Source organism: Myripristis murdjan, chromosome 13 (assembly GCF_902150065.1).
Source record: "Myripristis murdjan chromosome 13, fMyrMur1.1, whole genome shotgun sequence".
NCBI classification, from domain to species: domain Eukaryota; kingdom Metazoa; phylum Chordata; class Actinopteri; order Holocentriformes; family Holocentridae; genus Myripristis; species Myripristis murdjan.
In genome coordinates this window covers 39,365,763-39,393,526 of record NC_043992.1, presented here as the reverse complement: position 1 = coordinate 39,393,526, position 27,764 = coordinate 39,365,763, and the positions used below count along the sequence as shown (strand labels likewise).

The window sequence follows — 27,764 nt, the reverse complement described above, 5'->3', positions numbered from 1 at the left end:
TCTGTGAACCATTGTACCCGAGCATAATCCATGCAGTGTCTTGGATCGCATCTCCCGGTGATATTTTCAGGGATATAAGGTGATATGCGCATAGGTTATCAAGGCTCAGGAACGCGGTAAAGGCGTTTTGAAGGTTCCCAGTGTCTGTGAATCCGGACTATTTTGCGCGCAGTCTTGTTCAGTCGCGTCATCGCCGACTTCTGTTAGACGCAAAGAGAAAAAAGAAAGGACTTGATAGTCTCCTGACTCTTAAATTATTCAGGTATACCGCTTCTTCGCGCTCAACATATGCTCGACTCTTTGTCTTACATCCTCCGTGCATGATCTTAAAACAAGATTCCCTAAGTGGTGGTGACACGGATGAAAGCCGATGGCCAAGCTCCCCCAATTTCCTCAGAAGGGGGATGCAACCTAAAATAACCCCGGTGCCAAATGGTAAGTCACAGTTAATTTATGGCTATGAATATGAGCAATGGCTCAAAATGTGAACATTCTTGAGGTTTTTGCAATTTATTTCTCTCTTCTCTAATGCACATAGCCCGTGCGGGTGTGTGCCGACCTAACCTAGTTGCTTATACCTGCAGCTTTTTGCACATCGCAAGGCGAGGGAGCCCTGAATTTGTGACACGGCTTCTCTGGAGACAGTGTCCGTCCCTGTCCCCTCTCTCGGAGCCCGGACATCGACGACTTTAATGGCTTTTGTGTTCAGGAGATGGAGGGTCTTACTGGTGCTGAACGTGCTCGCCGTGGCCGGTTTCATGACTTTCTGGGCCAAGTGCAATACACGTAGCGTCCCGGCCGTCGGTCAGGAGGCTACGGCTGATGGGAAGAGGCCCCGGGGCAACGGGACGGCGCAGCAGGGCGCCGGCATTAGTCATGAGGTGCTGCTCAAGAGACTCGGCTCTCTGGAGGACGTGGTGTACAGGCAATTAAATGGTAAAAAAAAAAAAAAAAAAAAAAAAACTTAACACAAAAACCTGTGAACCTACAGACATCCCCAACCGATCTGCAGAGACGCTAAGGTCATTGTAGGTGCCCCTGGTATTAGACATTAAAGGAGCTTCTCAAAATCTTGTCTTTCCACACACACACACACACACACACACACACACACAAAGAGGTTGGCTCATTTCATTTGTTTTTCGGCTGGGCTAGTCTCTTCTCTTATTTACCAGAGTCTCTTGGTTTATTTTCTTACAGCAAGAAATTCTCAAATAATGTTAAGACCTGAGTTTACATGATATAAATAAGCACAGAAGCACATGCATTTTTTTTTATTTACAAGCTATTTATTTATTTATATATTATTTTATTTAAATTAGGTACAGCAATAGTGAGCTTATAAAGTTAACCTTTGTTGCTTTAAAAATGTAATGGTACCAATTTGAAAACTGGCCATTTTTAGGGCAGACCCGGGGCAAAGTTTTCCCACCATGCGCAATAATGTTAACTGACTATGTTGGAGACTGGTAATAAGTTAACCAGGCACTGCCTAGTTAACTTAGCTTGCATCGGAGTCACTAATAAAAGCTATATAATCAACAAACTCTTAGGTGCCTTTGTTTGGTAGTTTCTTTTCTCACAGCAAGAGCTTCTCTAATAATGGTAGGGCTTGAGTTTACCTGAAAAACGTGATTGATTGTGAAAACTTGATTGTGCAAATTGGAAAACTGGCCATTTTTAGGGAAGATCTGGGGCAAAGTTTTCTCGCCATTAGCAACAATGTTAACTGACTGTTTAATGTAGGCTAACATACAGTAAGAAAAGCTACTGCAGTAATATTTTAAAATACCTATTTAATTGTTTGAAAGATGCATTGCAATAAATAGGCGATATTTTTTAAAAATCATATTTCTGCTTCATTAAATTTTATACAAAGACAGAATGTTTTAAGTTAAATGAATTTTATTTTTGTACAAATTTGACCTTTGCTTTCCAGAATCATATTTATTCACAGGTTTGTTCTCCTAAGAGGCAAAACAGAAAGAGTTTCAGAAATTTGAAAACTTTGAACAATTTATTTATTTACACTCTTCCTTGACTTTACTCACTTTGTGGTCTTAAGATTAAAGTTCTAAAGAAAAAATAGTTTTTACTTATCCCTAAAACTTTGTCAATCTAGAGCTATTCTGGTGCTGAACTGATCCATGTGTCTTGGTGCTCCAGTGAGGTCAGAGGTCAGGGTTGGTTCGAGCAACACGCCGGAGCTGGCAGGCATTCAGTGCCTCGCTCAAGGACACTTGAGCAGGGTGGATGTTTGTCAGCAGTGGTGCATGAACCACCGGGTTGAAGGATGGTCCCTTTAGCCAACAGGCTGCCCTGCTGTCCCCAAATAATCCCAAATAAACTAAGATGAATGTAATGATGGTTATCCCTCACTTTGAAATGAACAGTGAACAAATGAAAGGCCACTGTGCAGCCTCACTGCCCGGCTCACAACCTGGAGAGTGAAAGATTTCTGCCTTTTATCATTAATTAGACAGCTCCATGTTGAATCTTGATGCCTTTTTTTCCTTGCTGGAATTTTGCAGCCTCAATATAGGATCAGCAGGCGAGTAAGACTGGGAACCCCAGGGCTGAGCATATTTGTTACATCTCTATTTTTATACTGTAACCCCGTACTGAAGGCACAATCTGTGCCAACACTTTGTCATAATGTCACATCAAATCATAAGCTCACCTCTCTCAACAGCGAATGACTACCTTCGCTCACATGGGGTTGGAGTTGGATCTCTGATAGGATTTTGTGTGTGGGGGTAACACCTGTAAGCCTTAGACAGGATTATTGAAAGAGGAGTGACTCAGCCACACCAGGGGATACTGACATGTAATCTTCTCGTTTGCCTTGCTCAGGTCTTTCTAAATCTCTCGGCCTCATTGAGGGCTTTGGGGGTCGAGGTAAAGGTGGCCTCCCTGCCACCCTGTCACCAGCTGAGGAGAGTGATGCAAAATACCTGAGGGAGAAGTATGGATATAATGCCTACCTCAGTGACAAAATCTCTCTGGATCGGACCATCCCGGACCACCGTCCCAGCAAGTGAGCACAGAGATTTGATTTAGCCAAAGCTGTCAAAAAACGGGTCTGACAAACTTGTTCTCTGTGCAGATTTCATAAACCTGCATGTTTTATTTTTAAGAGCACGAATAAAATGTTTGGCTTCATGACCCCTCTGCTGGTATCAGGAACAAATTCCTGTGTGCTTTGAAGTGTTTGTACCTAATGCACTGCACCCGTCCCTTTTAATTTCTCTTCCTCTCTCTCTCTCTGTCTGTGCCTCTTAATCTGTTGTTGGATTTGTGATGAAGCTGCACTATCAGTGTGTCCATCGATATGCATGTATGCATGGGCAGACAAATCTAAACACACACACACACACACACAGGTGGTGCTTGTATCAGCAGGTGTGAACTGCATGCTTCTGATTGCATTTGCGTATCATCAGTGTATATGCATGTGCATCCAGGGGTGCATGCTCCCATACTCCCAAATAGCCTTGTGTTGTATCTGTCTGCGAGCTTTCCATAGAAATGTTCATTCACAAAGTGTCTGTCTCTGCTCCTGAACCCCAGTTAAATGAGCAGCAGCCCCCGTTTGAAAGTCGGGGATGATGAGAAAGCCCTCAGCCAATCTCTGCCACCAGTTGCGTAGCTTCCATGGTCGGGACTACTTCTGCTAATGCAGTAATAGAATTAGCAGTAGTAGTAGCACTTGAAGTAGTAGTAGTTGTGGCAGTATATGTAGTAGTAATTATAGCCTTTTAGTATCAGTAACAGTACCAGTATCAGTTTTTTAAAGATTATTTTTTTGGCGTGTCTGCTTTATTTGACAGTCACAGTAGAAAGAGGCAGTAAGGGCAGAGAGACAGAGGGGATGGCACGCAGCAAATGGCCTGAGGTCAGATTCAAACCCAGTGTGCTGCGAACAGGACTCAGCCGGAACACGTGGTGTGCGCTCTTATCTGGTGACTGGGCTGCCCCCTGTCAGTGGACTTTTAAAGACACAGCGATCATCCTGGTGCCAGGAGTGCCAGCAACCATCATTTCATTGTGGATTCACTGAGATGGAGACACTTGAAAACAAAAATGTAAATGACAGTCGCTCAGCAGTGTAGAGGAAGTTTTTAGGCAACACTTTCCACAATGTGCTACTGTTTGGTGCAGTTTGGTTTTAACACTGGCCAGGACATTTTTTATTATGTTGGTCTCCCTCATATCTTTCCTTCTCCAGCGCTCTTAAAAAAAAAAAAATAGTGCACTTTTTGCAGAAAACATGCAAACCTGGCAACTCTGCAAGTCTGTATAGACTTTATGCCAGCTGCTTATAACCTGATGTGGAGTTAAAATGACAATATTATTTGACATAGTTAAAAAAAATATGTGTAGGGGCAATTCATTAGTCCCTTGACACAATCCTGTGCCCTCAACCGGAGGGTCAGGACGGCCCAGGGGGATCACTCAGTCATTTGGGGAGTTTTGATATGATTAAGAATGTGAAAAAATATATTTCCAATACACAGCTCTATTGTAATCATACTTAACATACTTAACTTAAGTTCACCATTATTCATTGTTAAGCCTGTAACGGATACATAGGCATGTTTTGGGGCTGTCACAAGGTTGAGGATAATTGTGCCATCTGACTTCACCAGCTGTTGTGAATACATAGGGTTCATACTGATAATGTAGGCTGCCTTTATTCTATTATGGAAGATAATAAGATACGAAGACCACCTTTTTTTTTAATGTGACAAGGAAAGGAGATAAGGAAAGGAAGGAAGTCACTCTCCACCAGTGTAACTGCACAGAGAGATGCAGCCAAAGCCTTGATGCACCTCTCTCCCCTTCATTAGAGCTGTAGCCCATTTAAACAAAGGCTGCAGTAAAAATAGGCCTCCTATCTGCAGTAGACAGACTGTGAATAGGCCAATATGGAAAAAAAAAGGAAAAGGAAAGGAAAACCCATGTGATTATAGTTGAACAGGAGAAGGCACGTGATTCGTCTTTTAGCCTCTGCGAACAAGATGTCAGCAGCTCTGTGGAGGCAGCTTGGTCTTTCATGGTGATGACTGAGGAAGAGAGGAGCGCGCAAATCCCAGGATGCAAGTCTCACAGCAAGGCATTAGAATAACCTCACATAGAAAAGGTTTCATTTGGCTTTCAGATAAGATAGTCACACTGTGGCATAACATACTGCGTGTCTGTCTGTCTGTCTGTCCAGATGCAGGAAGGTCAGCTACCCGAGAGACCTCCCCCAGATCTCCCTCATCTTCATCTTCGTCAACGAGGCTCTGTCAGTGATCCTCCGCTCAGTGCACTCAGCTGTCAATCACACACCAGCTCACCTGCTCAAAGAGATCATCCTGGTGGACGACAACAGCGATGACGGTCAGTAGACTTTTATTCCCAAAGCGCCCGCACATCAGCTGTTAGAGTGCTCTCTGCTGCTCCCCTACATTGAGGTTTATGCAGAGACTGTCAGTTCTTGTTGCTGATAACATATTAATACTAGTAGAATGACATGGTAACACCAGTCCTGCATCCTGAAAGAAGTATGGAGACTCACAGAGATATTCATGCCCTAAGAAGAGTAAAAACACATAAGAAAAAAATCTGGATTCAGGCTTTCATAATTCATGCATGAAAGGGTTAAAATCTTATTTTTCGTATAAGTTAAAAAAAAAAAAAAAAAAAAAAAAAAAAATATATATATATATATATATATATATATATATATATATATATGTACCAGGGGGTGAGACAGTCCCACTTGTTTCCAATGCAGTTTTTCCTCATTTCAGGAATTTTTCTGGGAACAAGTATAAATATGTTGAAACAAGGCAGAATATCCGATATAAAAATGTCACTTTTTTTTACTCTTCGTGGAGTTGACCTCATGTGTGCGTGTTAGTTTTTGCACTGTGAGCTTAAACACACTCATACCATTATACACTGATTACATTAATATGTTGATTTGGACCAGGGGTCACCAACCCAGTCCTCCAGGGCCCCCTGTCCTGCAGGTTTTGGTTCCAGCTCTGCTCTTTCTCTGACCCAATTAAAGCTCACGCATCTTCCTGCATGCCCTGTTCAGGTAGATCTGCTTCAACCAATCAGCACCAAGCCCTGGTTAAGACAGATATTAGGCAGATATTAGTCTTTAAATAAACATTATGGCCCAGTCTGTGTTGCCTGTGCTGATTTAACAGATATTACTTCAGTCAGCCTCAGAGGTAACAGTCTGTGAAACTTGCCTCACTCTGCCTTACAAAGCCGCTAACCAGCATATGAAATTTGTTAAAATGGGTTTCAGGGGAGACTTTTTAATGTCCAGAGGCTTCTCCATCCTGCAAAGAATGACATTCAGACAGAGAAACACACACACACACACACACACAACAAAAAACACTAAATCCTTGTAATGTGTTTCATCCTTTGAGATTTGGCATATAGATGGTAGAATTTAAACATGAAGCATGAAATAATGGCTCAAAATAACAGTTATAGGCAGGTAGTGCAGACATGCATGCACACACACACACACACACACACACACACACACACACACACACACACACACACACACACACAAATAATTTAGAGCCTCCTCAGATTGCAGCTGCAGAACGTACTGTCCCCTGTCACCAATAGAGTTTACAATCAACACTCCATATTGTGCTCTGAGCATACAGCCGAGTGCCTATATTGACTTCCCTTTATGATGTACTTACTTTATTATTCTTCATTTTGTGCACATGTGACACACCATTTTGCACGAGCAACACCCAAACTCTTTAACCCTTTATAGGGCACTCATTGAAATACTGTGAAATTCAAAAAAAAAAAACAAAACAAAAAAAACAACCCTAGACTGTTATTAGAGAACATGACAGGACTTTATTACTTCTATAAATTTTTTCTAAAATTTTCATTTTCCTATGGGATGTAGAGCGATCCTTGCTGATTGGCTGGGTGAAGACCAAATGATTATTGAACTGACTGAGACAGGGGATGGGCCTGATATGTAAAATTTCTGAAATTACCAAAAATAGTCACTTGCCCTATAAAGGCTTAATCTCTTATAAGCATGAACAAAAAAAAAAACACTTCAAAGCAATTTCATACAAGAAATTTGAGCTCCGGCGTGTGCGACACAGACAGCGTCAGCCAACACAAAAGCATACGTTAAGGCTTGCTGCGGGGAACACAGGGAAAGATGGCGCCCTGAAATGTCCACTGGCAGGACGGCGGCGTCGAATGCGTCACGGGGCTCCATCAGGGTGACAAGGTGACGGGCGTCTCCTCGACAGAAGCCGCGTCCACCGGTATTGAGGCTCGGTGTTTGGTCGGGTGACTAATGGGTCCAGCTTTTGCGGGGCGGACAGGCGGAGAGGCAGAGTGCCACAATAGGATGTCACTGGAGAGATGTCCCCGTCTTATTTATGGGGCTGCGCTGCCAGGCTGGGCCCTGTAAGACGAAGACAGGAAGAGCGGAGGGGAGTGGACTGCAAGGAGGGATGAGGGCGGATGGGATGAAATTAATGAGGAGGGAGAGAGGAAGAGGCGTATGTTGTGGAGGGGAAAGTAGCTTGAAGGGAGAGTCGGAGCAGAGGAGGTGAAAATAGGTAGTGTGAAAGAGAGAGAAAGATGCACACAGAGCGAGGAGATCAAGCCAGGCTATTAGAGGAAGTGGCAGACGAAGTGAGAGAGAGAGAGAGAGAGAGGGTGGGAAAGAGTGAGGGGCCTCAAGAAAAATAGGGTCGGACAGAGAGAAGGAGAGCGAGTGTAATGCATATGGAAAGGAGGGAGGGAGGAACGCAATAGAACGGAAGAGTAAAACAGATGCGATGAGGAAATGGGACGCGAGAGACGGTACGAGAGGAAGAGGAGGAGAGACCTCATGCGTGGAGGCAGAAACAGCCGGGGCATGAAAAAGTGGCTGAGGATGGCCAGAAATGCAAGGAGAGAGAGAGAGAGGGAGAGGGAGAGGAGGGTAAAAGGAGGGAGAGACAGTTCAATCCCCCCCATGCTCTTGGCTCTGCTGGATGGCTGAGAGCCAGCTATCTATCACAGAGGGAGGAAACTGCAGCAGGGGAGAAGGCGAGGCATGCAAACAAATAACACTCACCATTCTCTCTCCGCCTGCATACGTCGCCCGGCTCGGCTTTTTTGGCCTCGCGTGACGGTTTGGACAAAACTCACACGTGTGTATGCATGTGTGTGTGTGCATGTGTGTGTGTGTGTGTGAGAAACCGAGACAAAGAGCATCAGAAATGTGTTTATTTGTCTGTGATGATCATCAAGAATATAGAGAGACAGAAAAACAGAGAGCATTACAAATATGTGCAAGTGTGTGTGTGTGTGTGTGTGATGCAAAGGAAGAGGGGCTGTGACTGTTTGGCTCCGGAGGGAAAAGGCTGATCACTTGAGTGAGAGATCAAAGGTGCAGCGGCTGCCACCACTCAGGAAGCCGCAGACTCCCTGTGGTGGTTTTTGCCGTCTGCTGGAACGCGATACAGAGCCGCAGGGACGCGAGAGAACACGCTTACGTCGCATCTTCCCGCCGCTGTGTGTGTTTGAGTCTTGAATATGACACAAAACTGGCCAATGTGATGAGGCCTTTTGGTTTGGTTGTGTTTTTGTTCCTCTGAGTGCGAATAATCAGACGACGGGATTCTTTATTGATCGCTGAGGAGCTGTTCTGTTTCCTCTTGTCTGGGTCAGGGTCAGGGTCAGCCAAAGAACAACAAACCCAGCGCTGGCAGGGGCTCAAAGCCTTTCTTGTGGCTTAATGCTTCGTCCTTAAGTTGAAGAGCAGACTCTCGAACCACGAGCAGGGTTCATAGGGTCAGACAAACTCCGGAAATTTGAAAATGCAATTTCCAGGTCCTGGGAAAAGTTATGAAAAAAACAATTGCAAAGCTGTGGAAACTGACCAACACAGCGTTCGCTCAGTTTAAAACTGATTCACCAGTTCAGCGTGTTGTGGCCCTTGAGGATTCCTGTGATGTGTGTTCATGCATCAGTTTGTCTCAGTGTGGTAAAGAAAGCTGAACATACTTTACTTCACCTCTGCGAGCCAGTGGTATCCACAGACTGACTGCTCTGTTGTTTCAGCTTGGACTGGACTTACAAAGTGAAAAACTCTGTCCAGGTTTATGTGAGTCTCTCGTTTGTTTTACAGAGGCTTATATACAGTATTTGACTGACTTTCACCACATAGCGCCCATGGTGCTAAAACAAACATTTTCAGGGGCAAATCTAAAAAATACATTTTATGGAAAAGTCATGGAAAGGTCAGTGAAAACCTCTGGCAAATACAGCGGTGGAAAAAAGTTTTCGGACACCCTTAAAATTTTACACAATCTCAAATATTATCATGAAATATTTGTGGAAAAATCTTTTTTGTGTTTCAAAAGGTGTGGCTGCATTAGACAGATACAAACAAATACAAATTATATTTTTTTGTTTATTGTTTACAAGAAAAACGAACCAAACTAAATAGTTGACAGTGTAATCTTTATCTTCAGGCGTGTTTCCTGCGTTAGGTTCCTTGTTTTAGACATTTTTGTGTCTGAAGACCTTTCAGATGTGCTGCTTTATATAGACACCAAGCTGGGCAACAAAAATTGGGTCTTTTAATAAAAAGAACGACCTTCATCACTGGTACCAAAATGACCCAATACTCCAAATTTCTGTGTATTTTTATGGAACCAATCAATTTGAAGTTTTTAATGGCTTTTTTAGGATTTGTTTAGTATTTGGGCTGTGACTGTACTAAAAGAAATTGCACCTGAAGACCTAAGAGTGATTTGTTAATGCAATATTTCACAAATGCATGGGCTGTCCCAAAACTTTTTTCCACCACTGTAGGTGTCTGAATCACAACAAGACCAAAACCCTGCTGCTGTTTGCATCCCATGTGTTTTTGTCTCTTGTGGCCCAGAGCAACTCAAAGGACCACTGGAGGAATACGTGAACAAGCGCTACCCCGGCCTGGTGAAGATCGTCAGGAACCAGAAGAGAGAGGGGCTGATCCGCGCCAGAATCGAGGGCTGGAAGGTGGCCAGTGCCGAAGTGACAGGCTTTTTTGATGCCCATGTGGAGTTCACTCCTTCCTGGTGAGTCGGTTCGGCCTTTGGATAGACTTGAAAACCTCAAGGTAGAACTGTTGGGATGCTAGGGAGTCAAATCATTCACTGAGGGAGAAACAGCACAGAATCAGCACCATAGGATTTGGTTCAGGCTCTGTTTGGCTGTGATGAATAGTGTGAATCTTTAGGCTAACAGAGGTTCAGTTCCTTTGGTGGCAATTCAGTTTAAAAATGATGTTTTTTTGTTTTTGGAACGATTCAGTTTGGTCCAGTTTTGTGAACCATGATGCCGGCCCACCTTGTTGTCATGTGGTAAAGATGATGATGAGACGATGAATGCCTCTCAGTTCTCCAAAGAGTATAGCTAACAAAAGACAACTCCTTAGCCCCATCATAACCACAAAAAAAAAAAAAAAAATTGGAGCATTTTGTTTCACATGTGTTTTTGTGTTTTTGATAACAAAACATTAGAGACAGGCAGTTTAAATTGTTGCATTAATTCTATGAGTTATTAGTCTTGGCATAAACCTGAGGGCTTTAATCTTTCCTCAGTATTTCTGTAATAAACTTAGTGGTCTGGCCTCTCATTTGAATTTGTTTAAAGAATGGTGAATGATTTGATTCAAAGCATTTCATTTGATTCAGGTCAAAGTCAGAACAATTCATTCTATTTAATTAGCAGATCAATTCACTTGAATCTGCAAAAATTAATAACTGATGCATTGATGTAATGAATAAATCATTGCATCCCTAGTTATGGCACAAATGAAGAATTTCATTTCAAAATGAGATATTCACTATTTGAAAAGAGAAGATAACAGCTTCATTTACCAAATGGTGTCTTGCATGAAAGTGAATCACATTTTGTGTTATTAATAGAAGTTCTGAGTCATCATAAATCCTCTTAGCCTTGTCAGTTTTTTTTTCATATAGATAAAATTATCTAAGGCAGCAAAACTTTTCCAAAATGCGTAAAATTTTGCAGGCATAACCCATTGAAGTGCAATAGAACAACCGCAGCATTATTACAGCACTTTCTTTCAAAGCTGCCGCTAAGTGTGAGTCACCTCAGTGCTTTACAGAGTCCATGAAGGAGAGCACAAAGCAACAGCAAAGAGCCTAAAATGAACACACCAAACACTATCCTGTGCCTGGAAAAAATAAGATAAGAGTACGTAGGGCTGTGTGATATGACAGTATATATCGTGCAACAGTAGAAAGTCATCAGTCGTCAGTCATTCAGTGTTGTGCTGTATCAGATCAACTCTGTGGTAATTTATTACGCTAGGTGATATTCTGTAATTTGAACAACGCTTAATTGTCCTTTGCGCTCCACACATGAGCGTAGGCAACATAAACTTACAGCACAACAAACATAATAACACAGTGAAATGTAAATCCTGTGTGGAAGCGTAGCAGTAGCAGTATCTAAAAAAAAAAAAAAAAAAAAAAAAAGGGATTTCCCAGTTTGGGATCAATGAAGTAAATCTATCTATCTATGCTGTGGTCAGCATGGTGCCATTGTCTGTTCTGAGTGTCACACTTCACCGATCACTGAAACTCTGGACAGCAGCGTCAATTTATTAACTCTATGCAAAACACTCACTCCGAAGCAACGTTTTGATATATTTCTCACTGTGAATTTAGTGAGTCCTTGCAGTCTGTAGAATTTGGGGGGTGAGCTGGCAACATCACAACAGACACGCAAACCTCCTCAGTTCCAACCGGTTGAGGAGACATGAAATCGGCATCATGTTGTCTTCATCAACCGGCAAAAAACACGGATGTCGCGCCAAAAAGTGGCCTTGTGTCGTCCTGTGTGCGTGGTGCATGGGTGCAGGAAGCCTCAGCGTTCTGACAGAAAAGTAAATGACCGAGGTAACTGACTGAAGTAGTGTCCCTCCATATGGCACCTTCACGGCACTGTTGTTGCCTGGGAAAAAACTGTGCCAGCATTGGGAAGCATGTACATAATTACACTGCTATTTTAAATACTTTACACTTACACTTATATTTTGTTTGCTGTTGAATTGAAAATTTGCCCAAAGGTTCCAAATAAAAGGAGAAAAATAATAAAATATGATTAAGTACCTTTTATTTGTCATTTATTTAATTAGAAATGTAATAAGGAATAAGTCTTTTCATGTGATCATTTTAGATAAACAATTTATTCATGTAATTCACTGAAAAGGTGCAATATTGATATATATTGTTATCTGGATATAAAATGACCATATCGGGATATGAGATTTAGGTCATACTGCACAGCCCTGAGAGTAAGAAAAGAGGAGGGTGGGTGGCCCTGTAAGTTAAAGTGTAAAACGTAAGATGCGCAGTTCATGAAATATACAAAAGATGAATAAAATACAACCTCATACTAAAGCCTGTCCCCAGAAGTAAGTTTTGAAGAGTGATTTAAAGGATTTAAAGTGATTTAAAAGCAAACATGTTGTGCAACACAACATGTTTGTCCTGTCCACCTCTAGGTAGGTCTTTTACTAGCTCAGAGTGTACTATCAGAGTCTGCACACCCCAGTTCACTCAACATAAATAGACACACACTCCGTGGAACTGCGCTGAGCTGAATCAAATGGAATTGTTAATAAGTTGGTACAACTTTAGGGACCGGCTAACTAACTGAAGTGGGCGAGTGAAAAGAGATCTTAAGAGAACCCGCCCCATGCCATCTGTCTTTAAGTTTGTGTATCTGTGCATGTGTGTGTGTGTGTGTGTGTGTATGCATTCCACCAGGGCCGAGCCAGTTCTGGCCAGAATCAAAGAAGATCACAAGAGGATCATCTTGCCCTCCATTGACAACATCAAACATGACACGTTCGAGTTGGAGCGCTACGAGAACTCAGGCCACGGATACAACTGGGAGCTGTGGTGCATGTACATCAACCCGCCCAAGCAGTGGTGGGACGAGGGCGACACCTCCGCACCCATCAGGTATATACGTGTGTGTGTCTCTGTGTGTGTGTGTGTGTGTGTGTGTGTGTGTATATATACAGTACAGGCCAAAAGTTTGGACACACCTTCTCATTCAATGTGTTTTCTTTATTTTCATGACTATTTACATTGTAGATTCTCACTGAAGGAATCAAAACTATGAATGAACACATATGGAGTTATGTACTTAACAAAAAAAAGGTGAAATAACTGAAAACATGTTTTATATTCTAGTTTCTTCAAAATAGCCACCCTTTGCTCCACAGTCACCGGACCTGAACCCAATCGAGATGGTTTGGGGTGAGCTGGACCGCAGAGTGAAGGCAAATGGGGCCAACAAGTGCTAAACACCTCTGGGAACTCCTTCAAGACTGTTGGAAAACCAACAGTCTTGACAACAGAAGGTGTGTCCAAACTTTTGGCCTGTACTGTATATATATATATATATATACAGTACAGGCCAAAAGTTTGGACACACCTTCTCATTCAAAGCGTTTTCTTTATTTTCATGACTATTTACATTGTAGATTCTAACTGAAGGAATCAAAACTATGAATGAACACATGTGGAGTTATGTACTTAACAAAAAAAGGTGAAATAACTGAAAACATGTTTTATATTCTAGTTTCTTCAAAATAGCCACCCTTTGCTCTGATTACTGCTTTGCACACTCTTGGCATTCTCTCGATGAGCTTCAAGAGGTAGTCACCTGAAATGGTTTTCCAACAGTCTTGAAGGAGTTCCCAGAGGTGTTTAGCACTTGTTGGCCCCTTTGCCCTCACTCTGTGGTCCAGCTCACCCCAAACCATCTGGATTGGGTTCAGGTCCAGTGACTGTGGAGGCCAGGTCATCTGCCGCAGCACTCCATCACTCTCCTTCTTGGTCAAATAGCCCTTACACAGCCTGGAGGTGTGTTTGGGGTCATTGTCCTGTTGAAAAATAAATGATCGTCCAACTAAACGCAAACCGGATGGGATGGCATGTCGCTGCAGGATGCTGTGGTAGCCATGCTGGTTCAGTGTGCCTTCAATTTTGAATAAATCCCCAACAGTGTCACCAGCAAAACACCCCCACACCATCACACCTCCTCCTCCATGCTTCACAGTGGGAACCAGGCATGTGGAATCCATTCGTTCACCTTTTCTGCGTCTCACAAAGACACGGTGGTTGGAACCAAAGATCTCAAATTTGGACTCATCAGACCAAAGCACAGATTTCCACTGGTCTAATGTCCATTCCTTGTGTTTCTTGGCCCAAACAAATCTCTTCTGCTTGTTGCCTCTCCTTAGCAGTGGTTTCCTAGCAGCTATTTGACCATGAAGGCCTGATTGGCGCAGTCTCCTCTTAACAGTTGTTCTAGAGATGGGTCTGCTGCTAGAACTCTGTGCGGCATTTATCTGCTCTCTGATCTGAGCTGCTGTTAACTTGCGATTTCTGAGGCTGGTGACTCGGATGAACTTGTCCTCAGAAGCAGAGGTGACTCTTGGTCTTCCTTTCCTGGGTCGGTCCTCATGTGTGCCAGTTTCGTTGTAGCGCTTGATGGTTTTTGCGACTCCACTTGGGGACACATTTAAAGTTTTTGCAATTTTCCGGACTGACTGACCTTCATTTCTTAAAGTAATGATGGCTGCTCGTTTTTCTTTAGTTAGCTGATTGGTTCTTGCCATAATATGAATTTTAACAGTTGTCCAATAGGGCTGTCGGCTGTGTACCAACCTGACTTCTGCACAACACAACTGATGGTCCCAACCCCATTAAGAAGGCAAGAAATTCCACAAATGAACCCTGACAAGGCACACCTGTGAAGTGAAAACCATTTCAGGTGACTATATCATGAAGCTCACATAGAGAAGGCCAAGGGTTTGCAGCGCTGTCAACAAAGCAAAGGGTGGCTACTTTGAGGAATCATCGTTATTTAACAATTTTTTCTTTGCTACATAATTCCATATATCTTGCTTCATATATTTGATGTCTTCAATATGTATCTACAATGTAGAAAGTAGTAAAAATAAAGAAAAAACACTGAGAAGGTGTGTCCAAACTTTTGACTGGTAGTGTGTATCATTGAGGATGTCTCTGTACTTTGACCCTGGCTAGTCTCCCAGTCCCTGCTGCTGAAAAACGTACTGAAATGGTATTGGGCAGGTGATGAGCGCTGCCTGGTTTCCTCCAGACAGAACATCTGGAACTGAGGCCAAACACTTCAGTCTTGGTTTCATCAGACCACAGAATCTGGTTTCTCACAGTCTGAGAGTCCTTCAGGTGCTGTTCTTCAAACTCCAAGAGGGCTCACCTGTGTTTTGCTCTGAGGAGAGGCCTCCGTCCAGCCGCTCTGCCATGAAGCCCAGATCAGTGGAGGGCAGCAGTGATGGTTGTCCTTCTGGAGCTTTGTCCCGTCTCCACACAGGATCTCTGGAGCTCAGTCAGAGTGATCATCAGGTTCTTGGTAACCTTTCTTACTAAGGCCCTTCTCCCATGATGGCTCAGTTTGGCCGGGCGACCAGCTCCTGGAAGAGTCCTGGTTGTGCCAAACTTCTTCCATTTGAGAATCATGGAGGCCGCTGAGCTCTTGGGAACTTCAGGGCAGCAGAAAATTTTTTGCAGCCTTCCTCAGATCTGAGCCTTGCAGCAGTCCTGTCTCTGAGCTCTGCAGCTCCTCTGACCTCATGGTTTCTGCTCTGATATGCATGTCAGCTGTGAGGCCTTCTATAGAGAGCTGTGGGCCTTTCCAAATCATGTCCAATCAATTTAATTGACCACAGGTGGACTCTAATCAAGGTGTAGAAACATCTCAGCAACCATCAAGAGAAATGGGAGGCTCCTGAATAAAATTTCAGTTGTTGTGGCAAAGGGTCTCAATACTTGTGTCAATGTGATATTTCAGTTTTTCCTTTTTGCGAAAATTAATAAAATTCTGTTTTCACTTTGTCATTTCGGGTACTGAGTGAAGATTAATGAGAGAAAAAATGAATTTAAAAGATTATAGCGTCAGGCTGCAACATAACAAAAAGTGAAAAAAGTGAAGGGAGTCTAAATACTTTCTGAATGCTCTGTACATGTTGACACAAACAAGGACAGGAAAGTCTTCATAAATGCTTAAAACATGCTGTCATATACAGCTCTCACTATTCACTACAGTTGCCCACATCTCAGATAAAAGATGAAACATCACATTTACCATATTTATGAATTAACAGGCACTTGAATGCCTCCTCAAACTCATAATTACCAGTGGGAAACTGAAAAATATTTATGAGCTCTTCAGTCTGTTGCTGGCAACTATTGAATATTTGTTTTTCGTCATTATGTAACAAAATTAGGTTTCTCATGGCATCCATTTTTATTATCAGATTGCTACGGAAACAAGTGCTTTTGTATGCAGTACCACTGTTGGAAAAAACTTCCAAAGTACACTTGAATTGCCGACTTCTTACTCAGTTCTCATTGGGAAATTTCTGACTTGTTAACATGGCATGACCCCCCCCCCCCCCTTTTTGTTTTTTTCCTTTTTTTTATTGTGGTATTGTGGTATTTTATTGTGGTACAAAAGCAGAATGAAAATTTTCCAGGTCTTAGCTTTAGGCAAGATCTTTATGCCAGGGATCTTTACTGTTATCAGAACAACCTCAGTAGACTCACACATACACACACATATTGATTACTGTTGTCTTTCACACACCTTCACAGCAAAAATGTGTGTTGGTGACACACATGCAGTCACACAAAGTCACAAAAAAACACACTGATTCGCTTCTGCATTCACACACACGAACATGCACCGTGAATCATATTCTAAAAATGCACATGCACACATATGCATGTATGCTTCACATAAGCACACAAGGATTCACACACACACACACACACACACACACACACACATATACAGGCTGAATGTAATTTTTCTCCTATTGTTGTGTACTTCTCTCGTGGCAGGACTCCTGCTATGATTGGCTGCTCCTTCGTGGCCAACCGAGATTATTTTGGAGAGCTCGGCCTGCTCGACTCCGGCATGGACGTCTATGGAGGGGAGAACATCGAACTAGGCATCAGGGTTTGTGTGTCACCCGATTTTGTCTCGCTGCTCCCTTCCTCCTACCCTGGTTCACAGTAAGTGGAGCAGTGGCCACCGTAGCGTGGCACCACTGATAAATGAGGCCCCATTAAGAGTCCTGGAGGACCGGTGCTGTGCGTGCTGCACACAGGAGGGCAATAGAGATAAATAGGTCACACAGAGGGGGAAGGTTGGCCACTTTGTCGTTGCACAGTGTGGGAGCTTGGAGAGTCTGGTGTACTGTGATGTAAATTTTGTTATAAGTGTGATTGTTTTATTGTTTTTTGCATGCTTGGCAAAGAAACAGATTTTATAATTTAGGCATTAAATAGTTCTTAGAATATGATCAAATGTTTAGTTCTAGTTTATTTACAAGAATAAAGGATTTTATTTTAAGATATGAAGTGCCAGCAGTATTATTGTTACTTTTAGATTAACAGCAGTGTTGGGAAGGTTACTTTTTAATGGAATAGGTCGCAAATTAGTAGTTACAGTGCTAAAAATGTAATAACTATTTTAATTACTTCATCCATATCATGCAGTTCATTACATTTGATTACTTTTTGGTTACTTTTCTAACAGTTTTTTGTTGGTAAACAAGCTTTACACTGTACAGTAATATTAGAGCCCTTTTCTGATTTCAGAGGGAACAAATTGTTGATTTTCCGGCACTGAAAGTCATTCTTGTCTGACAACAAGGTCAGCCGCCTTGACACGGTTGGCACATGGCAGACTGGTGGCTTAGAGCAATGGGTGTTGATTTTATTGGCATATGAGAAGCAGTGCAAATTCAACGAGAGCCAATCAAAACCAATGCTCCAAACCTGAGTGCATACCGCCAGGTGACATAGACATAGAGACGCTCCTAGCCTTGATGCTGTTCAACTCAAACTTGTCCCAAGAGTTTTGTTGACCTGTGTTGTCTGGAAATCTGACAAAAGAAGGCATTTCTGCATGGCGAAAAGATGCAAAGCAACAGAATGAATGTATTCTACATTTAAGCTTTACATTCAGATGTAACTTCCTTGTAATCCCTAGCGATTTGATCAGTAACTGTAATTTAATTATTTTTTCCCCAGTAATAAACTGATTACGATTACATTTATTTTGTAATTGTAATTTAATTACATGTAACTAGTTACTTCCCAACACTGATTAACAGGTAACACATTTATGTAGTGCTTACCATTAGCCAAGTCTTAAAAAGATAATGATCCTTTAAGACTTTGAAACATGGTTAGTGTTTATTCCTTACGTTTTCCCTAAATGTTCTTTGACACCACACGCTGGCAGGTGTGGCTGTGTGGAGGCAGTATGGAGGTGCTGCCTTGCTCCAGAGTGGCTCACATCGCACGGATGAAGAAACCCTATCACAGCAACATAGCTTTCCACACGCGCCGCAACGCCCTGCGAGTGGCTGAGGTCTGGATGGATGAGTACAAGTCCAACGTCTACCTGGCCTGGAACATCCCCATGGAGGTGAGGGGGAACACCAGGCTTGATTGTGCTCTTTAAAAGGTGCCATCCATGGCATTTTCATCAATGTATCACTGTCAGATTGGGTTTCTGTGACCAAATGAGTCATCTGTCACGACTCTTTGATGTCATACAGCTAGGTCCATAAGTATATGGACAGTGAGATAATATTTATGTTTTTGCCCTTGTACACCACCACAATGGATTTGATATGGAGTAATCAAGACATGATTGAAGTGCTCTCAGCTTTAATTTAAGGTGTTAAAAATATGGCATTAACTGTTTAGAAATTACAGTCAGTTTTATACATTATGTACTTTGCCCTTAAATTAAAGCTGAAAGTCTGCACGTCAGTCACATCTTGATCACTCCATTTCATGTCCACTGTGGTGGTGAAAAATGGCAAAATTATGAATATTTAGTTACTGTCCAAAAACTTATGGACCTAACTGTATTAATGCCACGTGATACACACAGTTCTGTTGCCCAGATGAGTGAGAAGTCTAAGGGTGCTTTCAGACCTGTGGCCCGTTTGCTTTGTTCCGATTCAGGGGCTAAATCGATCCAGTTGTTTCGTTTTTCGTTTGGGGCGTTTGTGTTCACAGGGCAACTGTCTATAGCGGTTCAAAGCTGTAAACAAATGCCATGTGCGAACCAACTGTTCTCTCATTGGTCAGAAATTACCCCGAAAGAAGAAGTTTCCTCTTCCGTTCTTACCCCGGAAAAAACAAAAACCATGGAGCATCTTCAGCGTGTGTGGCTGGTTTGTTTCTGTGTGTTTCTGTGGTTAATGTACCCAGTGGCGGTTCTGCCCATGTTGCTGCCCTAGGCAAAATTACTGCCTTGCGCCCTTTCGTGTTACTACTCCTACCTACTTTTTATATGGACAAAATCTTGTTTGAATAAAAAGCCACCGGCCACGGCACCGGTCGGCATCAGGCGGGCCGGTACCGCGCCCACCTGGTCAGGTCTGCCGGATCTGACAGGTGAGCGGCACTGATGATTTATTTATTTTTTTTTTTTATTTTTTTTTTTTTTGCTCTTGAGCTGCCCCCCACATGACATGAAAAAATGCCCGCTTCGCCCATGCCTAAAACCACTACTGAATGTACCGGTGTTCTGTAACGGAGGAAAACATCCCGTTCTACCGGGAATCAAGACTGTGCAGGGAAAATAATATCATACTGCATCTACTGAGAAGAAGACGGGCCGCGACAAGGAGTCGCCGATGAAGATGGGCTCTGACGCTGAACCACAGTTCTGAGTGAGTTGTGTCGGTTGCTGTGTCGATTATGTTCTCACTGCAAACGAAGCGCTCCAGGGCTCGAATGGAGGCGAGCCGAGACCACCTCTTCTAGGCGATCTCGGCCCGCTTGTTTTGTCCCGCATCCGAGCGCGATTGCTGTGTTCACATATGTCCAAACGAACCGATCTTTAGGGGGAAACGCTCCCTGTTTCGGAACAACTGCTCCAAACGGGACAGGTCTGAAAGCACCCTGAGACCAGTGTTTGCTGTTTATTTCCACTGACAGTGAAAACGTCCCAATGTCCCAAAGCATTAGTTTGGACACCAACAATATGTCAGAGGACACTCTTTTTCAGAGACTATGAACAGGATTGTTTTAATCTGTGCTTTCTGGATTGACACTTGACACTGCCCTCCAGCGTTTCAGAGGTTTACACGCAAATCCACCAACACAAAACTTTAAATGTCCTCGCTGCCATAAACAACTATGGTGTAGCTACAGTGACACTTTGACACTAAATCAGTCTTGGAGCAGCTGAATGTTTCATTCTTATTACTTAAATTACTTACAAAGCATGGCTGGGCAATAAATCGAATAACTGGAATTTTGTGTTTTAAATTGATGTAAAAAAAAAAAAAAAAAAAAAAAAAAACAGCTTAAATGTAAAATCGAGATTTGGACTTCATATGTCATAACAACTCAAACAAAGATTCCCATCAGTTAGTAGCAGTAGTTTGTGAAAAAAAAACAAGAAAACTCTAGATTAAAATCCTAACTCATGAATAGTTTAAACAAAAAAATGGAGATTTTACTACTTGCTACTTCAAACTGGTAATCCATCAGTTCCTTCATGTTTTTATGTTGCCTGTTCATTAAAAAACAAAGCACTATTATGGCTGAGGGAAACATGAAGTGCATCACTTCCTCCACACGTGAGGATTTTTTTCACAGCAAAATAAAGTTTAGAGCAGCAGATGGAAAAGCTCTCAGGAACTGGTTCCAGGTTTTACTAGTACTGTGTTATATTAATTGGCAGTCAGAGAGCAGCAAGAAAGACATTTATTCTTGGGCTGCACAGTTAATCAAAATCATATCAAAATCACAGTATGGATAAGTGCAATATCCAATTAATAGCAGCTTCACTTTTTTGATAAAGGTTAAATGTGACACTATACCATTATAAATAAGTATTGTGGAGCTACAGAGATGCCCTGGCCTACGAATAATATTCTCCATATGTAAAAAAAAAAAAAAAAAAAAAAAAAAAAACAGATCCCAGCAAAAATCACATCACCCTCATTTTACTTGTTTTTTTTTTCCTTTAAAATTAAAATTAAGATGTAAGATGGACTGTTCCTTTGATTTTAGGTCACTACACAGGTGGAACAGTGTTACCTGTGTCAGTGATGAGTCTGTGTTCTCGTGCCCCTGCAGAACCACGGCATTGATTATGGTGATATCTCCCAGAGGCTGGCGTTGAGGAAAAGCCTGCAGTGTAAGAGCTTTGAGTGGTACCTCGACAATGTCTACCCGGAGATGAGGAGGTACAACAACACTCTCTTCTATGGCGAGGTAAAGTCTGCACTCAAACTGATATGAAGGAATGGTATATTGATAAAACCACTGAAAGTGGAGAGAAGAAAGAAGAAATACAGTCTCTGAAGATGAGACAAAAAACCTCAGGGGGTTAAAAAAAAAAAATATGAGAACTCAAAACTCAAGGAGGACAATGGTGCAAAACACAGAATTGTTTCTTGATTATTTCTTGATAGTATATTTTCCAGCATATTGCTTTTGTAGCGTTGTGTGAAGCTTACTTATTAGTATTATACTTTCACGTACTTTCTTGTACGTGAACATCAACCTGCCAAGGGACAGTTAAAATAATTATTTACATTGACTTTAAATGTTCTATAATATACATGGTCCCTTTTTAATGAATAAATCTCAAAATATAAAAATGACATATAACAGGAATCGAATCAGTTAAAATTACTCATACAGATCATAAAGATAACAGATGTTTTATTGACTGATGCACCGACAATTTATATTCAGTTTTTAATGCAAAAACTGCATTACACATTGCATAGTTTAATTATTTGCACTGTATACTGTTTGTATGTTGTGTTGTTTTTCTTTGTATTTTGATTTTTAGTCATATGATGAGAGCCAGCCTCATTCCATTCTGGACTGTGCAATGACAATGAAGCTGACTTTGACTCTGAATGATAAAAGCATCTTAAGGACAGTGAAGGTGTGGTGGGGAACCGGAGGAGTGTGTGTTTGGGTGTTCATGCAGTATGAATCAGGGACAGTAATGTGCCATTTTACAGAGGGTTTGTGTTTGTTTATGCACGTACCTGTGAGGCTGCACACACCACTGTGTGTCTGTTGGGCAATGGAGGAAAAAACAGATATTTTGCTGTGTTGTTGCAAAAGTTTAAAGTCTATTGTTAAACCACAGCTAGAACCCCACCTTTTTTTTTTTTTTTTAATTTCAGATTCGAAACTCTAAAGTGAGCCACCTGTGTATGGATCAGGGTGTGAAGGAGAACCACACAGCCACCCTGCACCCCTGCCATGGGTGGGGCCCTCAGGTACAACATGCACATCATATTCTCAACAAAACACACCAACTGCATACTTTCCAGTAACCTGTTTGATCACCTCTCCCTCTGAAAAACACACACCTCATGCAGGCTTGGTCTAAACACCTTTAAGAAAATGTTCTGCTCTAAGGATAAAAAAAAAATATTGAAAACCCTGAGTCAGTATGTGTCAGTTCCTTAGGCCACCGGACTCCTCTTTTTAGCTTGTAGTGCTTGACAGGTGCTCTGGTTATGACTCTTGTGGCTTAGTAACTATTGCTAACCCTAACTGATTGTAACTTAAAGCAGCATTGTGCAGTTTTTGAGATGAATGACTGTGCTGCATATTCCACAGTCATGTTTACCAAATTGGTCAGACTATCAGAGAGACAAAAAAAAAAAAAAGAGAAAAGTTTAGATAGATAATTTTGTCACTGTTGTTCAGGAGCAAGCTCAAGCTCATTTAAAGTTGGCATTGGAGTCAGATTGACACGGCTAAGTCGACTGAAAGAGGATGGATGTATAGAAAGTGACCATACCTGACCTCAGGAATTCACTGGGGTAATAGCGGCTCTATTACCCCAATGAATTTCTGGGGTCATAGATGATCTACAGCCTCTCACTCATGGTGCATAGGACACTCATCTCTACTCGGGTCTGTTTTTACTCAGATTTAACTAGGACTTTGGTACCGTCAGTGCTGTTATGAACAACACTTCATATTCAAAACAAGGGAAAATTAAACCAGCATAATGAGGAGAGGTCCCCGGTGGACATGCATCCTTCATGATTTAGAAAACATTTTCTCAAGGGAAGTTGCCTGAGGCACTACTGAGCCGACTCTGATTGTATAGCACTCACTCAGATGCTTCTCGACTTATTCAGCTATACAGGTCAGGATCACAGAACTTACAGTGCTGGGTCATTTATTTCGAGAATTATTTAGGACAATTGTCTTCACCAGCAGAGGGTTTACAATGTAAATTAATACAGCGCAGGTCAGCATAGTAGGTTAGTAGGTCAGTAGCTTAAAAACGTTCTATTCTTAGTTATATTAGCATTCAAAAAAGCCCACAGAGACAGTTTTGCTTTGTAACAAAATTCCCCGTCAACATTTGGGTACTTAATGAGAATGTTTGAGAAATAAGAGCACAGTAAGATGATCCATGTTTCCCATTACCTTCACATTATTGTATGTTTGTGCGTATGTGTTTACCCCCAGTTAGGACGCTATACCAAAGAGGGCCAGCTGTTCCTGGGCCCTCTGGGCAGCACAGGGGAGGACACCCGCTGCGTGGTGGATGACCAGGTCAGCAGCTTCCCTCAGCTCCTCAACTGTGACAAGGTGCCAAACGTGAAACAGAAGACGTGGCATTTCACTCAGGTGAGGAGCAGAAGACATGTAGAGACATGAAAGGACTGTTCTCTTCCAGTGTGCTCAATATGTTGACTATTGACTGTTCCTTCCTAAGAAAAGCATTAGATTATGTTATTTCCATACGTCTGCATTTATCAGTTCTGCACTATTTAGGGTAAGTGAATGTGTAAATCTACTGTCTGTAAACCTATGGCGAATATTAAAGGCTCATTTATGCTTATCATTAAATAAGGATACGGGCGGAGCCGTCTGCCTGGACTCTGCTTTCATTTCGGCTGCAGTTGTGCATGTTTTCAGAAAGCTTGAAGATATGGACAAAATGGAGCGGTACCACTGGAAATGAAGGCAGTGTCGCCAGTAGTTCAAGTGACACTGGTCTATGAGTGAGACACAATGAAGACATTTTAAAAATTGATAATATTAGAGAAAATAATTCCCCATTCTCATGTGTTGATGTATTTAATGACCTCACAGGCCACTGTCGTCTGTAATGCTTCCTCTGTTGTCAGAAACGTTTGACTCTGAGTTGCCCCCTTGTGGAATTATTGTGTAGCATCCAGGACAGAATAAAGGATGCATGAAAGTATGAAGGCAGTGACAGTTATTTGACGCAATTAATATATCTGTATTTTAGAATCCTGTCAGTTTGCATCACCTTTTAAGTTCTTGGAGCTGGAAAACATGAAAAATTGGACAGCAGGGTTTGAGCTGATGATGAGAAAGTGCATTAATGCAAGTAGCTGGCCAGGTAGGAAAAGCTAATATTAGCCAACAAGACAGGCGCATTCTTAAGTAGTACTAGTGCTGGCATATATTATGCTAATGCGTATATTTAAATGACATGGAAAATGCAGCAGAGCTGTTCTACTGAGTAACCCTGCCTTAAAAATATAAATCTCTATGTCATATTTTTCTCTAACTGGAACCATAACTTTTTAATGAACATAAACGAACATTCAGGAAGACCTTAAACGATTGAGACCACAACCTCATGGGGAAAATGTTTATTGAGGTAATATATCAAAAGTGTCATAGAGGGCTTTTTCCACTGACTTCCATATTTTTGGACTTTATCTTTTGTTTTGTTGTCAGCATAGTCACCACTTTGGGCCAACAGGAAGAACTGCACATTAGGCCGACAATACACAGTACAACTTACATGCAATCTGTTGTATGGGTAACACTTTACAATAAGAGTACAACAATTAACGTTAGTTAACGTTAGTTAATGCCGTAATGGTTAATTAACTGTTAGTTAATGATTATTATGGCATTTGCTAATGTTAATAATATCTACAATAACCCTTAAATAACATATAAATTAATACCTTAGCATGAACAGCATTAGTACATGATTCTTAGACACATTAGTTAACAGTTAGTTAACTGTTACTTAATGTTTATTACCTGTTACTTAATGTTTATTACCTATTACTTAATGTTTATTACCTGTTACTTCATGTTTATTACGGCATTAACTAACGTTCATTGTTGTACTCTTATTGTGAAGTGTTACCGTTGTATGTTGTAAGTTAAATGTTTACCGTTGCTGTCACCAAACCCATATGGAATATTCCAAATAATGATGCAAATCCAGTTCATGATTTTCATTGGATGGAACTCCATGCAAGCAAACTGCATGAACAAGTTTGATCTTCGCTGGTGCCACCTGGCTCAGGCAGATATAGTGCTTAAATACTCCATACATAACATTTTTATATACACTGTCAAGTCAATTTTGATACCTTGGTATAATTACTGTTTACAAAAAAGCACACCATGATCGAGACGACTTGTATCCTGTCAGCTGCTGATCTCACTCCAGTGGTAATGACAGCACTTGCATTTTTCACTCTTTAAAACCACATTTCCAATTAAAACCACTGCGGATGGTGTTAGGCGTCCCTCCGCTTCCTCCCTGGTTTTGCTCCATGTACATTCATTTTCCTTTTTCTTTACTCAAGATAAACATGTTAGAAGTAAATCTCCCATCTGTCACTGGTTTAAGCATCTGTGATTATGAGACACTGACAGTTTTAGCTCTGTAACCAAAGAACAATGCCATCTTTCTGTTTTGTGTTGTAAAGGAGTTTAGCTGATTTTCCACCTAATGAACCTGATGGCTGCCAATCCTCTTGGCACTGGCCTTGTTTGTAGTAAATATACTAATGTCTCAAAATGAATGTATTGATGTTTAAGTACGACATGAAGTGCCTTTTTATAAGTTAAACTGTGTCATGTCTTTCCACTCTCCATGCAGTATGCTTTTGGGCTACATTAAGTGCTCTCTTTGTCATTTTAAAACACGTCGCCTCCCAAGGTTAAATGAGGAACACATCTGTCCATCTCCTCGTGCCATATGTCAGGGCTGTTGTGGTACCCAGGCCATCTGTAAGACCTGTTAAAAACGAGAATGATGTCTCTCCTTCTGCCACCCCAGAATGAATCAATCATAAATCGAGCCACGGGACGCTGCCTGGAAGTGGTGCCCGCCAACGTTTACTTCGGCCACCTGCTGGTCCTGCAGGCCTGCTCGGGGCAGAGGTGGACCATCAAGAACACCATGAAGCAGTAGTCACCCTGCCAGTCTGCTGGGACCAACAACACCAAGGGCCATTTTTTTAAAAGAGCTGTTGCTGACAAACGCAGAGAGGCCGCATGCCTACTCAGCTTTGCCAAAGGACATCTGAAGAAGCAGAGGCTGATGTCATCGTCCTCTTTACAAAAAGAGACCGATGGAGGATAAAGAGATAGGCTGGACAGAATATAACAGTATGGTGACTGTTTTGGGAGCTGGTCGTTTTTACAGACCGGGCATTATGAAAGACAAAAGTGTCGCATTAAGACTGTTTCTCTCTCCATCTGAATACGACAACCCTCTGATGTGCTGTTGCCATAATTCCTTGTATCTGCCACCTTCTCCACTTTGTTCTTAGGTGTAAGGATGCTGATTTTGCCAAAACTCTGTGTCCCGTCAGGCATTTGGTAGAGTCTAAAATGGAGTGTGCATCCTTCTGTGGAAAAAAAAAAAAAAGATTTTATCTGCGCCATGGAAACTTATCTGCGTCATTTCATTATGTGTCATGTTACCAAATGTTTTTTAAGATGTGCGGAGGAACAACATATCCAGAACAGATCTTTTTTAGTCATATGCACGGGTTAAATGAAATTGCTTGATTGGTAGTTAGTTAATTATAGGCTACATCAGTAGTTCTCAACCTTTTCAGCTCAAGACACCCAAAAACAATATATAATATTTTCTCTTTTCAGGCTATTTTATGTGATAACGTTTTGGAAGACGCGTAGGCTGCGAGGAATTATTTCACAAGAAAAACACATTCATAAAAATCATTGATAAATAATAATGTTGGAGACTTACTTTTAAATCAGATAATGTAAACCCCCTACCCTAATTTTATCCTCGGGAGCGGTTGAGGGCCACTGGGCTAAGTTATGTTTTTATATGTTGTGAATTCATCTGTTCTTTACTGTTGTGGTTTTTTTTTGTTTGTTTGTTTTGTTTTTGTTTTTTTGTTTTTTGTTTTTTTTTTAATTCAAAGCATTCTGTAGCCTCCAATGCAGTACATCTAGTAGCATGATTGTTAGTATGCACATGGGGAAAAAAGTTTTAATTTTCGAGATCCTTGATAATGTAGAGCTAGTTGATTCATTCTGTCACCTGCTGAGTGCCATACTGTTGCAGACAGCCGAACCCAAGAGGCTGCAGCCTGAAGCACTTTCTCTGGACACTGAGATGAAATGGCACACTGTGAAGGGGAACAGAAGATTGAAGTAAGAATGGAATAGTGCACAAATTTATTGGTCGTGTAAACACTGAACCCCTCCGAGGCCAGTGTTGTCAGTGTACTGAGATGTATCTGATGTCATGTATTCAATTCAATTCAATTCAATTCAATTCAGTGTTATCAGTTGGATTTTCTCCCAAGACTGTCTTCCAATAAACAACTGGTTTCCTGA

General features: G+C 41.7%; 1 protein-coding gene across 1 annotated transcript; it reads left to right on the top strand.

Annotated features, from left to right (window-relative positions):
* Positions 1–27,764, top strand: galnt17 (polypeptide N-acetylgalactosaminyltransferase 17). The gene is made up of 12 exons (XM_030067709.1): positions 1–435; positions 585–936; positions 2,854–3,037; positions 5,219–5,385; positions 9,944–10,118; positions 12,843–13,040; positions 16,977–17,094; positions 18,388–18,573; positions 21,252–21,389; positions 22,322–22,417; positions 23,631–23,792; positions 26,227–27,764. The coding sequence occupies exons 2-12, from the start codon at positions 693–695 to the stop codon at positions 26,359–26,361; spliced, it is 1,803 nt and encodes a 600-aa protein (XP_029923569.1). The 5' UTR covers positions 1–435; positions 585–692; the 3' UTR covers positions 26,362–27,764.